General features: G+C 50.9%; 7 protein-coding genes across 7 annotated transcripts; 3 read left to right on the top strand and 4 right to left on the bottom strand.

Moving 5' to 3' along the window:
• Window positions 1-62: 62 nt before the first annotated feature.
• Window positions 63-1,270, bottom strand: COCVIDRAFT_17658 (hypothetical protein; the record flags this gene model as incomplete). The annotated part of the gene is made up of 3 exons (XM_014699108.1): window positions 63-527; window positions 595-840; window positions 1,214-1,270. The coding sequence occupies 3 exons, from the start codon at window positions 1,268-1,270 to the stop codon at window positions 63-65; spliced, it is 768 nt and encodes a 255-aa protein (XP_014554594.1).
• Window positions 1,271-1,882: 612 nt separating this feature from the next.
• COCVIDRAFT_17657 (hypothetical protein) lies at window positions 1,883-3,132 on the bottom strand (the record flags this gene model as incomplete). The annotated part of the gene is made up of 3 exons (XM_014699107.1): window positions 1,883-2,609; window positions 2,658-3,012; window positions 3,069-3,132. 3 exons carry the CDS (start codon window positions 3,130-3,132, stop codon window positions 1,883-1,885), a joined length of 1,146 nt encoding a protein of 381 aa, XP_014554593.1.
• An 896-nt stretch (window positions 3,133-4,028) lies between these two features.
• COCVIDRAFT_28307 (hypothetical protein) lies at window positions 4,029-5,991 on the top strand (the record flags this gene model as incomplete). The annotated part of the gene is made up of 2 exons (XM_014699121.1): window positions 4,029-4,125; window positions 4,838-5,991. The coding sequence occupies 2 exons, from the start codon at window positions 4,029-4,031 to the stop codon at window positions 5,989-5,991; spliced, it is 1,251 nt and encodes a 416-aa protein (XP_014554607.1).
• A 2,148-nt stretch (window positions 5,992-8,139) lies between these two features.
• On the top strand, window positions 8,140-8,459 carry COCVIDRAFT_39475 (hypothetical protein; the record flags this gene model as incomplete). Its single annotated transcript, XM_014699120.1, has 2 exons — window positions 8,140-8,172; window positions 8,292-8,459. 2 exons carry the CDS (start codon window positions 8,140-8,142, stop codon window positions 8,457-8,459), a joined length of 201 nt encoding a protein of 66 aa, XP_014554606.1.
• Window positions 8,460-9,578: 1,119 nt separating this feature from the next.
• On the bottom strand, window positions 9,579-10,457 carry COCVIDRAFT_104466 (hypothetical protein; the record flags this gene model as incomplete). The annotated part of the gene is made up of 3 exons (XM_014699119.1): window positions 9,579-10,191; window positions 10,248-10,351; window positions 10,398-10,457. 3 exons carry the CDS (start codon window positions 10,455-10,457, stop codon window positions 9,579-9,581), a joined length of 777 nt encoding a protein of 258 aa, XP_014554605.1.
• A 365-nt stretch (window positions 10,458-10,822) lies between these two features.
• Window positions 10,823-11,351, top strand: COCVIDRAFT_39473 (hypothetical protein; the record flags this gene model as incomplete). Its single annotated transcript, XM_014699118.1, has 2 exons — window positions 10,823-11,234; window positions 11,299-11,351. The coding sequence occupies 2 exons, from the start codon at window positions 10,823-10,825 to the stop codon at window positions 11,349-11,351; spliced, it is 465 nt and encodes a 154-aa protein (XP_014554604.1).
• Window positions 11,352-11,662: 311 nt separating this feature from the next.
• COCVIDRAFT_104390 (hypothetical protein) lies at window positions 11,663-12,542 on the bottom strand (the record flags this gene model as incomplete). Its single annotated transcript, XM_014699117.1, has 3 exons — window positions 11,663-12,161; window positions 12,259-12,392; window positions 12,447-12,542. The coding sequence occupies 3 exons, from the start codon at window positions 12,540-12,542 to the stop codon at window positions 11,663-11,665; spliced, it is 729 nt and encodes a 242-aa protein (XP_014554603.1).
• Between the last annotated feature and the right edge of the window lie 1,343 nt (window positions 12,543-13,885).

Here is a 13,885-nt window from a genome sequence, read left to right as displayed (position 1 = left end):
TCGCTTTGTTCAGCCTGGACGTCTTGTGTGAAGGAAAAAGAAGGCCGTTACAGGCCCATTTGTCACAGCTGTGCAGCCGCACCTTGAACGCCTTCCTGAAGCTCCATGTCATCGTCATCATCGTCGTCTTCTAATTCCTCGTCCTCTTCCTCGAATCCAGTTTCCATCTTCAGCGCCTTCAGTCTATCCTTCATTTCCTCCTTTTTGTCCGATTGCCACCGTGCCAGCGCTGCTGCGGAGTGCACCTTGAAGCCGAAGACACGGGGCTCGTATCGTCGCTGTGTTTTCGGGGGAAGCATCGCGGGGTAGACTTGGAACAAGATGTTGTGGAACGAGGTGCCAAAGTATGCGCCGTCAATAATGGCATGGCGCGAGGACTTTGGGTTGTAGAGGTCCTCGCAACGGGCGCAGTAAAGCTTTACGGGCGAGGCATTGGGCACGTCGGATTGACCCATTGGAAGGAGGGGTTGTGATTCACACATTACGCGTGGGCATTTGCCAAAGTCAGACTTTTTGAACTTTTCGAGCTATGGTATTTTGTTAGTATAGGCGCTGAGCCGGAGCATGACATGCGTCCGCAGACAAGACACGTACCATCTTTGCCAGACCTCTAGTCGTGACAATGTACCTAGCGTGCACCAGACCGTACAGATGCCGCGCCGATTTTTCAATCTGTTCCCGCATATCATCGTCGCAGTCAAAGTCGAAGACGTCGGTTACAAGGTCCAGCGCATATTGGTAGTATTGGACCTCGGTATTCAGACCCGTGAGGTTGAAGCGGTCGGTAAGGTATTCCTCGTCAATTTCACAAAAGTACTCGTTTCCTCGTGAGGATATAAACTACACAAGTATTAGTCCGGGTTTGAACACATCTAAATTGCCTCTACATCTCTATGATCCCGCCAATAGTCCAGCCACCAGTGAGACCTAAGGAGCAGGAGGGGGTCCCAGTCCGCCGCAAAGAAGTCGTTGTTGAAGCCGTCAATAGGGTGGAGGCACTGGTATGCTGCAAGGTAGCCCTTGAAGGCGCAAGGGTTACTGGTGTATGATCAGACGTGACCTTGCAGTGAAGGACAAGCGAATGAGCCATACCATGCAAGCAGCACCTTTTTGGGCCACCCATACATGTACACAATAGTCATGTCTGACGGTATATATCATGCTACGCAAGCAATACCAGAGCCGAAAGTAGAGGAGGTGTCCATGTACCTACCCAATCTCGCCAATAGCTTGTATAGTCGCTGTCTGTCTCGCTGTTGAAGTCGTCCATGGTGCGCTTGCTGTCGGCAGGTTGCCTAAAGGGGAGTGACGGGTGCTGGTGAGTGTTGTTTGTAGGGTGCGACCACCAACGAGGTGGGGCAGTGCGATCGGGCGCGAACACAAACACGGGTCGGGACGCGGTGACGAGTGAATTGCGCGCCGACCTAGTGGGATGGGAGTTGCATGTGCATCCCACTCTGAATCTTTGTTTCTCCGCTCCGGTCACGCTAGTCGTCTCGACTCGACCCCTAAGCGACCCCGGACTCGCCCCACCCGGCTCGAAGCCGCGGCAACTGCGTACGATCCCTCCCTTGTTTGGACGTACAGGACCCGTTTGAACATTGTGCACAAGCTGAGAAGTTTACGATTGAATCGTGTCTAATCTAGATGTCTCTAAACTGCTCTTTCTTTCTTTCTCTCAAACCATACTAAGACTGTTTACTGTATGCTCAGATTGCCAGACGCCCGAGTAATAGCCAGTACGGTTAGCTTTCATTCACTACAAGTTTGACAACTAGCATGCAATTCATAGTGGTGGAGTTTGGAAGTTGACGAAGTCTGAAGAAATCCAAGAGTAGTGCCTTCCTGCCACCCATCAGTTGCACTCATGTGCGGTCTCCAATCAGTCCCACTTGAGATTATCAATCGCTCTCCGGATATGTTGCGCTCCCAAAGCCTCACAGCCTTGTGAAACATGGCACTCTTCTCTTCCACCATGTAACTGTATCATCTCATCAACCCAAGAGTGTCGGTCCTTGTGCCACTCCTCTTGTCTCATTTCGCTCTTCTTCACTAGGTCTAGCAGTGGCCATGGATTGCTTCCTCTTCCGTACACTTCTGCCTTGAGCGCAGTCTTTACTAGACGCCGCCAGTCCTTGGGTTCCAATTCAATATCGAAGCCCATTGGGCAGTCTGCGGTCCCAGTATGTAGGTGGGACAAGGCAGGGTTATTGTCACCAATCCGATATGGCTTTCTCTGACCGGCTTCTTCCAGGCGAGCAGCTTCGCGGTCGACTTCTAATAGTACCTTGTTGAAGCGTTGGACTATTGCTTTCATCAAAGAAACAATGGATTGGATATTTTGTATCGCGTTGAAGGGCTCCTTGGGACACTGTGGACAGCTGATTATGTTGGCCAATGCAGACATGGCATTTCTCAAGGGTATGACGACTTGGGGAAAGTCGAAGGCTGTGACAGCTTGTAGTTCAGTAAGTACCATCCACGTTGTTGTGATGCAGGTACATGGCCCTGCAATCTGTTGGTTTGATAGGGGTTGATTGATGTTGTTGGTTAACGTGTCAGGTTGCAGTTCCCACAATGATGGGTCAATTGCCGGCTCCAAATGAGACCTGAGCTTCTTTAGTGTGTTGGTGGGTGTTTAGACAGAGGGCACATACGCGGAGTTGGACCCAGGTGGTATTCCCAACTGGTCAGAGAGACTGGGGTCAAATTGCCCTGGCGTCAAAGCCTCATGTCCTGATGACTCGTTTGAAGAGTAGGTATCTTGAAGGAGCGGTGGGGAGTTTAAGCCATCGAAATCAGAACGATTTTGCATCTCAGAAAAACTATTCATAATGTTTGTGTTTTCATTCGGCCCTTGGACGAATGTGGCAGATTCGTCTGCCTCGCCTTCTCTCCTCTTCTTCCTAGGTCGGCCCATCTGTTTCTGAGGCGAGTAAACGCAACCTATCTGCTCTCTTGTGCAACGAAGACATTTTGGCATGTCACCCGAGCACTTCAGCTTTCGTGTCCCTGGGTGTTGTTGAGATACGTAAGGCTAATGTGGGAGCCTAGCTCGAGGTACTCACTGCACTCATCGCAAGCCGCGTGTAACTTTTCGGCAGCTCGCACCGGCCCTTGACCTGATAGCATGATGCAACCTCACGGAGGGTTACTCGGAGACAAATGGCGGCTTCCCCAAAAGGAGACTGGCTCAGTACCGTCGTGTATTGTAGTTCTGAGTGTTAGTCGCTACATGCCAAGGCAAGCCAAGGTAAGCTTTCATGATGTGGAGACGCAGTTATTTCCATGCACTCTCACGTGCAGATGACTGCAACGGACGCAGGAAGACATGCGCCCCACTTAATGACGGCATGTAGATTGCATGCTGTCTATCTGCACGACGAGCATTGTGTAGCGCTCATGTGTCCATGAACGAACGGGATACTAAGAAAGCGAGGCAAGTCCGGCGATGTGACTAAGGGGTTCCTCGTCAAGCATGATCATGCGGGGACAAGAGGCCTTGAGCAGAGCCAAGTCGTGGAGTCGAAGTGCTTGTGGGTATCCGCGGCCGTGGAGGACTTGGGCAGTGCATTTGGATTCAGGGGCGCGCGGTGAAGTGGGGATTTTGCTGTTCAATATTCCAGATTGCTGTCGGCCGGCGATGCAGGTTACGGATAGAGGGGGTAGACAGCACAGCGCGTGAAGCGAGGGCAGTGGTGGTGGCAGAGGGAACCAGTCGCAAGTGAGAGGCAGCATGTGACAGGGATGCCGCTGAGCCGCCTATCGGTATTGGAGCGGCTGAATACGGGGGTCTACGTATCGATAAGAGGCCCGAGTGCCATGCTCACATTCCATTTGCAGGCCGGCTGCGTACGTAAGGACATTTGATCCGACGAGCTGGATGTCCAAGCCAGCAAACATAGTTTCACCTTTGTCTTCACCGCTCTTGAAACAACTTGCTTCCCCGCTGCACCGGGTCCTCCAACTGCGCAGAAATGCGCCTGGGCACACGCTGAAGCCTGGACAGACGACACCAATGAGTCGACATGGAACTGAGAGAGCGCATACCGCGCATCCACCAATATGCAATTGATGAAAAGGGCGCAGCACCTAAGCCTCCCCCAGCCCTCTCGCCCGCGTCAGGTTGGCCTTTTGGTAATCATCCCAAGCGGCTTCGGCGCGCAGCTGACATGGGGGACCCCATGTAACATGCTGCGCGCCCTACTGGTACAAGCGCACAAATGCTGATGCCTGAAATTCACTGCAGTGCGAGTCGCCGCACTCGTGGCGCCCAAGTCCAAGTCGCAAGCATCGCCTCAATGGGTTGAGTAGTGTAGGTGATGAGCTGCTGCTGCCAGCAGAAGCGGATGCACAGGGCCTCGTGCTCTGTGTAGTAGGTGTGTTGTCCATATCAATGAGGCCGTTCAAGAGATGCGACGCATCCACCGAGTGCGCCGTGTCGCAAAGGGCCAGCTTCCGGCCGCCTAATTGGGAGCTAGGGCTGATGGAGGAGGGTGCGGCGGGGCGAGGCTATTGGCTAAGGGGCATTGGCGCTGCTGCAGCATTTGTGAGTCACAGGTCGGGCCTTTGTGAAGCCGCGCTCGCTTCCAAACACTTTTAACCCCCCCACTTCCCTCGCTGCCTGAAATTCTGCTCTCTCTTACTCACCACATCCACAACTACAAGCATCACACACACACAAGACAGTCATCCATAATGGCTGCCTTTTAGCTTCCCCCCGCGTCTCGCAGTCGACTCACAGCCGACACCTTGGATCCCGCCACCATACCCACTATCCCCATTCAATCCACAACCTCAGAGTCTTCCTTTTTGGAACCTCTGAACTCAAGTCTAGCTTCGTGCAGCTTTAGTTCGCCGTCTTCCTCCCCGTTCGACTTCACGTCGTCCACCACGGCTTCCCAACAGTCAACATGGCTTTCCTCACCAGCTCCCAACGCCTCTCGGCAACCATTGAATACGAGTCAACCCGCATTCGCGCATCGTCAGCCGGACTTTGTCCTCTACGATCAACCAGCTCCGGTCTCCCATCGGCCTCAGCGAGCACCCAGCGCTCCTCAGCATACGTTTAACAACGGCCAGCACTTCTACGCAAATTCTGCCCCGTCATCCACTACAGAATTCCAACAGCCACGGTTACGCCAGCGTCCCCCAGTCCCTCTGTTTTCCAGCTCTAGCAACAACATTCCTCAACTCCACAACGCCACAAACATGGCAGGTACGGTGCATTCTCTACGTGCTCTCGACTCCGAGCTCACCATGCCGGCAGACTTGAACAGCAACAACTCCTTTGACTCGGGCGCAAGCCTGATGTCCAACTTCAACAACGGAGGCTTTTCTCTGGACTCGGTGTCCGCATTCACGGCGATCAACGATCCTTCTGTTGCCGCCGGGTCTACGCGCACCGTGTCCCCCAAGGACATCTTCAATGATGCCTTTGGGTCTGCGCCCCCATCTACGGCGTTCACAAACTTGACCTCTCCCGATATCGGTGACTCCCCCTTCATCAACGATAGCTTCGAGTGCTCCCCCATGTTCAACGGCGAGCCCAACATGGCCGACACAAGCGATTGGTTCTCCCTGTTCCCCGAGCAGGAGACCAAGGTTCCTGATAATGTGTATGCGCCTGCCATCTCCATGCCTTTGGAGCGCACTATCAGCAGCCAGTCTATGGAGCGATCTGGTTCTTCCAGCACCGGCTCCCCCATCGTTTTGGACAGCTACACTCGAAGGAAGTCATCTGTTACCAACTCACCTGCCATCAACGGCGTCAGCAAGTCTCGTCGGCGAAAGGGTCCTCTGCCAAGCATCACGGTAGACCCCAATGACAAGGTCGCTTTGAAGCGAGCACGCAACACGCTTGCTGCTCGTGAGTCTCGTCAGCGCAAGTTTGATCATGTCAGCACCCTCGAGCAGCGCAACTCTGAGCTGCAGGCTGAGGTTGAAAAATGGAAGAGCATTGCTATGGCTCATGGATACAGCGGACAATGAATGTCCTCGTCTCTCTCATATGGTCCCCCAGTGGTCGTTAGGAGCTGGTGAAGAACCAGCCTTGCCTTTCGGCAAAAGTTTTTCTTTCTCGTTGCTTCTTCGCGACTCCCTTCTTTGGCTTCTCTCGCGGTCGTATCACCTACGGTTTGTGTTTACGCGCCTTGTGCTTATGTTTTTGACGCCGGTGTGCAGTCTCCCCGATGTGGTTTTAGATTGACTCCGCCTGGCGGGAGTGGTAATGTGGTGCTGACGATGTTTCGGTTTCTCGACCAGTTTGTTAGTGAGAATGTTTTCGTGCTCTAGTATATGCGATAGTCTCCTTATAAACAACTATTCTTTATCAATGACTCTTACTGCATTTGATGTATCATGGTGATGCCTGGTGTTTCTTATGACTCTTGTGCCGCCAAGCGTGACTTTGCCGGCACATGAGTGGTTGATGTGTCACACGGCAGTCACGCTGAGCAGGTTTGGACTATAATGTTTATGATTCACAGTACGACACGTAAGTTTCATGTCCAGTCCTACATAGGGTGCACATTCGCCATGGCGGTAAGATGAGCTGTAGACTGATGGATGGGTGTGTGACTGAGAAGTTTTTTTCCTGTGGCCACGGAGCTCAATGCTAGAATACTGGCTACAGGATGACTCTTCACTCATGCAGGCCACTCAAGCCATACGGAACGCCAAACCCTATCCTTCCGCTTTCATCTTCAGAAGAGCTAATGTCCATCTGTTTGCTTGGATGTGTTGTGTCCGCTGGTTTTAATCGTCTTACGCTGGCCTATAGATCTAGCGTTTTGGCTCCATTGCCGCAACTCACATCTGATCAATTCTCAGATGATACAAGAGGCCCATCCGTTGTAAGAAAAAGAAAAAGAAAAAAATAATAATATCGGAAACAAGGAATCACATTGGAAATACACCCGTAGTGATTTCCGTCCTCCTGATATGTCGCCCTCGAGAGAACTCCACAAAAGTAACCCATACATGTCACAACAGCCTATACGGCACATACCGTTATGACTATCCTCATAACGCCCTATGCTATTTAGGCTCTTGTTTAGAAAGCCGTCTCCCTATTACCGGAGTTATTGTCCTGCTTAACCTGCTATATTTGCAGCCTTCTGGGTATAGAGAAAAAAAAGACACTTGCCATTGCATACCTCTTGATTAAAACACTGCAGCCTACTATGAAAAATTGTCATACAGAGGTACAAAACTAGGAAGTCTGAGAAACATCCGTAGTTACAAAGTGTTTGGTATACTGTGTATCATGTTCTAATCGTTTGGCAAAAAATATGGGAAGAAAGTCGGCATAATCCACAGTTCACTATTGCCAAGCCCAGCTACCTACAACACCCTTTTCCCCTTCCTTAAAAAAATCCAGAAGAGTAACCTTGTAGAATTGAAGAGCAAAAGAAGATGTTCATCCTAGTAAGCGTTTGAAGTTTCAAACACCGAAAAAGGACAAAAAAAAAAGGATGTTGACAAGAGTGGGATTCGACTGGAAGTTATTAGAACATGATCGGAAAAACCAACTTGGAAGATTTAAACTTACACCCACGCCCGTGAAGACTGCGGAGGATGTTTAGAACGAACCTAAACGCAGCGCCTTAGACCACTCGGCCATCTTGCCTTTGTAAGCTTGATGAATATCTAGCTCTTTTGACGTATTATATACTCGAACAAAAAAGCAAGGGGCTTTCAATATGACTAGCAATGCTCCTCTCCAAGTTTGTGACTAGCCCATTCCTTCTACAATTTAGGCCGAATCTATGCGTCTTTTTTGCACTTACAGAAAGTGCGGGGCTGGCACTACTTAGCGAAATGCCCCGCTCTGCTCCGAGGCCGGGTCCAAGACGACTCACACTCAACCACGTCTGTCATTCACGTGAGGTCCAAGGAGTCCCGTTTCTTTTTAGCATTTTTAAATTGGCATAGACTTTCCTGTTAGATATAACGGTCGCTGTTCCTCAATACACTGCGGCATTCACATCGGCACTAATCTCCCTTCCTACTAGTTTGGCGACGACGACAACGACGACAATAAGTATGTACAACCTCTTACACTATCTTCAAATAAGACGAATTTACCCAAGAAAAAGAAGGAAAAACAAAACAAAACTCTAGAGCCAACAAACAACTATGCCAACGCAACCAGACGATCTCTTACTCTCCGTAAGTCGCCATTCACACATTCAGTAACTAGCCACAACAAAATTTTTCTATGGAATACTCTCATTCCAGAACATAACCATCTCACTACTATATCCTACTTACCACTAACACCATCCAAGCTTCAAAGCTCGCTCCGCAACGCACTAGCAACATTCGGGCCAAGCAGCACTCAGTACCGCAACATCAAGCTTATAGTAGACGAGTACGCGGCGAATCTTGCGATGCAGGGGTTGTCGATAGGTTCGAGTGAGACATGTCAGGGCGAAGAGGTTATGCAGACGAATTGAGGGATTATGTGGATTGAAAGGGACTGTATACTCAACTAGTAGGATTCGTTAGGGGGAGGCGAGAGTGCAGGTTTTAGATGCAGAGGGTTCTGATACGAGAATGTGAAGAAGCGGATCATAAAGGGGAGAGCGTTTGAACTGGGTGAAGCTTCGAATGGCCATTGCAGTAAAGAATCTACTGCCGTAGAAGGTGCAGCACGGGTACCCCCGAGTATTGGTTGAGCAAATATCAAGGCTTCGAAGCCAAGTTGTATCCCTAATCTAGTAGAGGTGCCTCGAATCAATTCTACTTAATTCCAATAGACTGTCTCAAGTATTTTAATACGCTAAACATGATCTTGACGTCGTGAACTCGAGACTGCGACATGCCACTCCTATGTCCCTGTTCTATCGAGCGCTTTGTCTAGGCCCAACTATCGTATAACACCGGCGAAAACACACCTGCTCCCATAATGAACTCTACACATCTTCCAGTTCTAGCAACTCCTCCCTTTCGAGTCTCCCGGTTTTCGCCAGTTTTTCCCTCATCTCTCTACCTCATTCCATATTTGTACCTCCTGTGACCCTCTCCCTCTGATCATGGTTATCTTAAACTCGGATGTTGCTCTCTAAGAACTTCTCTAAATTTGGTGCGAGGCTGGAAGAAGGCAGGGTTTTATGAGATCGTGTCCAGACGCTATGTTGCCAAACCAGGGTGGGCTGCTCCCTGTGTAGGTAGTTGCTGTGAGACAAGCAAACCACATCTGAGTAGAAAAGACATATGGTGAGTCGCCATACACCGAATATGCTGTGTTTCGCATGCATACCCGAGTTTCGTAAGTACGTGCAGGGAGACCCGGGCAAACTCGAAGATGCAAAATGCTGAAAATTGGCTTTGCTGTTCCAGGGCTAGGTCTCTGTCGATGCCGCTCTGCGGATATCAGGTTTCCTCGAGAGGTGTTTTGGTCTCCGGGAGAAATTGTCTTCATCCGTCTCTTCTTATTTGGATGCTCAGAAAAAGACGGCCCTTCATCCAGCTAGCCCAGCCATCATTGTCCGACATAGCCATTGTTGAAAGCATCCAGAGAGATCAGCACTACACTCGGAATCCCTTTTCTGTACAACAAGAGTGTTATGAGCTCATGTCGACGGGCCTGCTTGAACACCTCCATAACCTCCTCTGGGTCCAAAACCCCGTCCACCGCCTCGTGCAGGCCCTTGGGGTTGGCGGACTGGCTTCTCTTGTGTACCCGGCGTTGATGGACGACTGATACCAGACTCCTTCTTCTGGCCATGCATTGAGCCAGGCTTCGGAGTGTAGCTTGGGTCGAAGAGCTGGCGTGCAGGAGCTGCTGCTCGTGCGGGGGATTGCTCGTTGCTCGATCTAGGCTGACTGTCCCTGCCACCACGTCCTCGGCCTTTTCCTCTTGTGGGCCTGTTCGGGGAGTTGTTGCGCGAGTCCTCTGCAGCCGAGGCAGCTGGCGAGCCAAAGATGCGTTCACGCGCTTCAGCATACTTTCGCTCCTTCTCTGCTCGTTCCCTCTGCGCACGTGCTTTACGCTCTTCGAAATCTGCTTCGGCCTTCTTTTTGCGTTCTTCTTCGCTGTCGTCGTCTTCGAGGCTCATACCTGCCATGTTCCGAGAAAGAACCTGGGGGGAGGGCTTGCGGGCGAGCATTGTGACTTTTGGTTTGAAGGTTGCTGCGGCGGGTGCAGGGCGTACTTCGGGGTACCATTGAGGCTCCGGGTTTTCGCTTATCCGCAGTCGTCAGCTCGGGACGTAATGAAGGAGAAGGGAGGGGTGGCATACGCGGCTTGCCAAAGCTGCTTGTTGAATTCAGCATGCTGGGCTTTGAGTTGTGCCTTTGTGAGTTTTGGCTTCGGTTGCTCTTCGGCTGGCTTCTCCTCTTCTTTCTACAAGGCGTGAGCGAATGAAAGCAGCGAAGAGGGGCACATGTACGTCGGCGAGAGATTCCCAGTCATCATCCCAGGCGTCAGCGAGAGCATTTTTTGGTGGCATCGTATTTCTGGGTTTGTTCGGTTGTGGCTGTATGAGAAATTTAAAAAAAAACGGTGGTGTTGTCGGAAGCTACCTCGGAAGAAGAGGTGAGTCGGTCTGGGGTTATGATGTCGCAGCCCGCCAATATTTCGAGGGTTCCACCGACGACCCTTGTCTGCAGCGGGAGCTAGCCACCACATCCCGCGATTAGATAGCTGTTGAACTATGTCATTTCACTGCTTGCTGCCTCGCACCCTGCATTCACCCTGTGTCGCAAACGCCCTTGCTACAGCTACAATCGGCTTGCAAGCCCAAAATACTCACCGAAATGTCTGGTAAGTTTTACTCTGTCAACACCAACCAATATGGAGTCCAAGCGACCACGCATGGAGCTCACGCCCCCATCAGACCGCGATGGAGACTCCACCATGCACTCTTCCCCCCGCAATGCCTCGGACGACGAAATGTTCCCCGATGAGGCGCTTCCAAACAACCCAGCTACGCCACATAACGCAAATCTTGCTGCCGTAAACGAAATCTCGCCGCCAAACTCCCAGTCCCAGACTCGCGAGACATTGGGTGTAAACTCCAACGGCAAGCGCCCATTGTCTGGTGGCACGATGCAGTCCTCGGCAACAAACACCCTGGGCACAAGCGGGACACATACAGATCCTGAGACAGGTTACCAGTGGAGCAAGCAGGAGGATCAGCCGGGCTACGAGTGGATGAACACAAGGGCGAGGGAGGAGGAAAACAGAGCACTCGACAACATTGTTGACAAGGGATATATGATCAAACGTGAGTGACATTCCCTTTCGTGTATTCTTTCCGGAGAAGGAAAAGTTGGCTGACATCTAGGTAGTGCGGTACGGTGATCCTCTAGATGCGAGCGTGGCCGCGAAGGCGAAGCGCTGAAAGGAGAGGCTGGAGGGTCGTACTGCTTAACGAGGTGAACATACTAGCGGATTATGGTTATACAACGTACGAAAGGCAAAGGCTCTATGGCATTAGAACAACGCACCATGTATGACATGTCCAAGCGTGTTGTCGGGTATCGAACCGTACATACAAGTTATACGAAGCATCTTTGTGGGAGCAGGTGCATCGCGCACCCGGATAGCTCTGTGCTTCAATTCATGAATAAACATCAATGCTCAACTCTGTTCCGCCAAAACGCCCTTTCCATGCAGTGATATCTCAGTACCCGTACGAAAAAGCATCGCTCCTCAGTCACTGTCGTTGCCATCTTCGTCGTCGTCATCGTCCTCTCTGCTCTCCTTCTCTTCGAGCGGATCCTCTACCAAGCGCTCCTCTTCGACCTCCTCTTCAATCTCATCATCCTCGACTTCCTCGTCCTCAATGTCTGCTGTCTCATCCCCCTCTTCTTCCGTGACATCTCCCTCGGCATTGTCCCCGCTCTCTCTCCTTGCCCTCTTCGCTGCCCTCTCTCCATCATCATCCACCTCTTCCATGACGACATCCCCATCCGCTGTTGGTTTTGTAGGCGTCGATTCTGTTGCACCTCCGGTTGACGACGATGCCTTCTTCTCCTCACGGACTTTTTTCCTATAAGTGTTCCGCTTATCGGCTTGTATGCTCGTGAACTTTGTGACTTCGGCTTCAAGACGGGGCAACATGAAAGCGAATTCGAGTTCTTGCATGGCATCGAAGACATCCTTGGGCATGACGGTTTTCTTGCCGTTGCTGAGGGCTTTCTCGGCGGCGCTATCAAACAGCCCATTGTTAGTGCTGGTTCAGCAGTATAGAAGATGGCTCGGCGCATGCGACACTGAGCATGATAGCGGAGCGTAGGCAGACATACCATGATGTAATGTAGTTGACGAACACGGTTGCACTCTTGCTCATGGCAAGTAGCGCATCTTTTTGGATCTGAGTATTCGGCGGCAGCACCCCCTTAGCCAGACGCTGCACTATCGATTTGGGCAAGTTCAGATCCTATAGTCGGGTCATCAGCCTTGCGCTCCGATTCTGACTCAGTATGCAGCGCACCTCGACACCCAGACTGTCATCCCGCGGCGCTGATCTTGGTGCTACGGGACTGGGTTCATTTGACACGGCGGATACGTTGCTTTTTCTGGGCGGCATTGTCAACTACAAAACACTCGTCAGAAGGAACTAGCGGTTGTGGGCGTTGTGGAGAGGTGTGCGATTGAGGTCGGTATGTTGATTGGAAGTGGATGTGGAGGTGCGAATGCGATAGTTTTAGTGGGACCCTGACGCGTGAGCACGCGTTGAGGTCTGGGCGCGATTCTGGACTTTTGTCGGGAGCGGGACTGTCAGCCAGTACCAACACTTTAAATGTGGATTGTGAGCCGAATATTCCAATACATTGCCAAGGCTGTTCTGGTTTACGATTCAGCCGGTTTGAATCGCGATTTAATCGTACAAGCGGAAACCTCAGTATCCACATTCAAACGATCTAGGGGTAATCAACTGAGAAGCACACTCAATATCTAATCTTCGTCCTGGGTCCAAGTATGCAGCAGCACAGTGAGCTTTCTAGCATTGTCGGCTTTTTTAATATCTATCTCTACGGCCAGAGTCTAAGGAGATAATCACAACTTGGCCGTTTTTGTGGATAGTTCCGTTGTAGCCATTCTAAGCATGTCCTACGAATACACTTGAACTCTGCATAGCACAATGAGCCTACCGCTGTCTAGTTGCAGCTATACCAATAAACTTCCGTTATTTCTGTAGGTTGCATGACGCCCTGTGCAAACTTAGGATACTTCAATCTGCTGGACCCTTGATTGCCAGGGTCCATTTATCAATATCAATATCAAGCCACGACTAGATCCAAACCTTCTCGCAACACTATCAGGTTGATATTTAACGTATCTCATTCGTTTCTATCTTTCACACCGATTTTGTTGCTCAAGACTTGTTAGTTATGGGAATGTTTCAATGTTGATCCATGTCACTGAGCTAGATGATAAGGGAAGGTAGACAATCCTAGTTGCAAGACAAGCCCCTCTGCTCCACCAAATTCATAGTTACCCAAGACTGTTACCCTTATCTAATTAGAAGACAGCGCGGGTAGCGAGAAAAAAAAAGTACGTCAGAACCCAACCTAGTACATTACATGTGAGACACAACCAAAAAGATCCAGCAAAGATCTAGAAGCACCTTTACTAGCCTACCCACACACACATACAACACTACGTCAGTCCCAACCCTCCCAAGAGCACATGAAACAGCAAACAAGCCGGCGGACGCAAGCTACCAGAGTTGCGACAGCCAGTCGAATAGCAACCCCGCCCTACACTCACCCCCACCTTCTCACCGCGGCTAGACACGGGTGACGTCACCCCCCGGCCGCAACGCAACGCAACCATGGCCCTAATCTCTGACGCCTGGTGACCACCACGCCACGCCCCTCCCATCAAACAGCCAAGTTCCCTTCACTACTACGAGCAAGGGTCTGTGTC

Source organism: Bipolaris victoriae, assembly GCF_000527765.1.
Source record: "Bipolaris victoriae FI3 unplaced genomic scaffold scaffold_66, whole genome shotgun sequence".
NCBI classification, from domain to species: Eukaryota; Fungi; Ascomycota; class Dothideomycetes; order Pleosporales; family Pleosporaceae; genus Bipolaris; species Bipolaris victoriae.
This window is presented reverse-complemented; position numbering and strand designations above follow the sequence as displayed.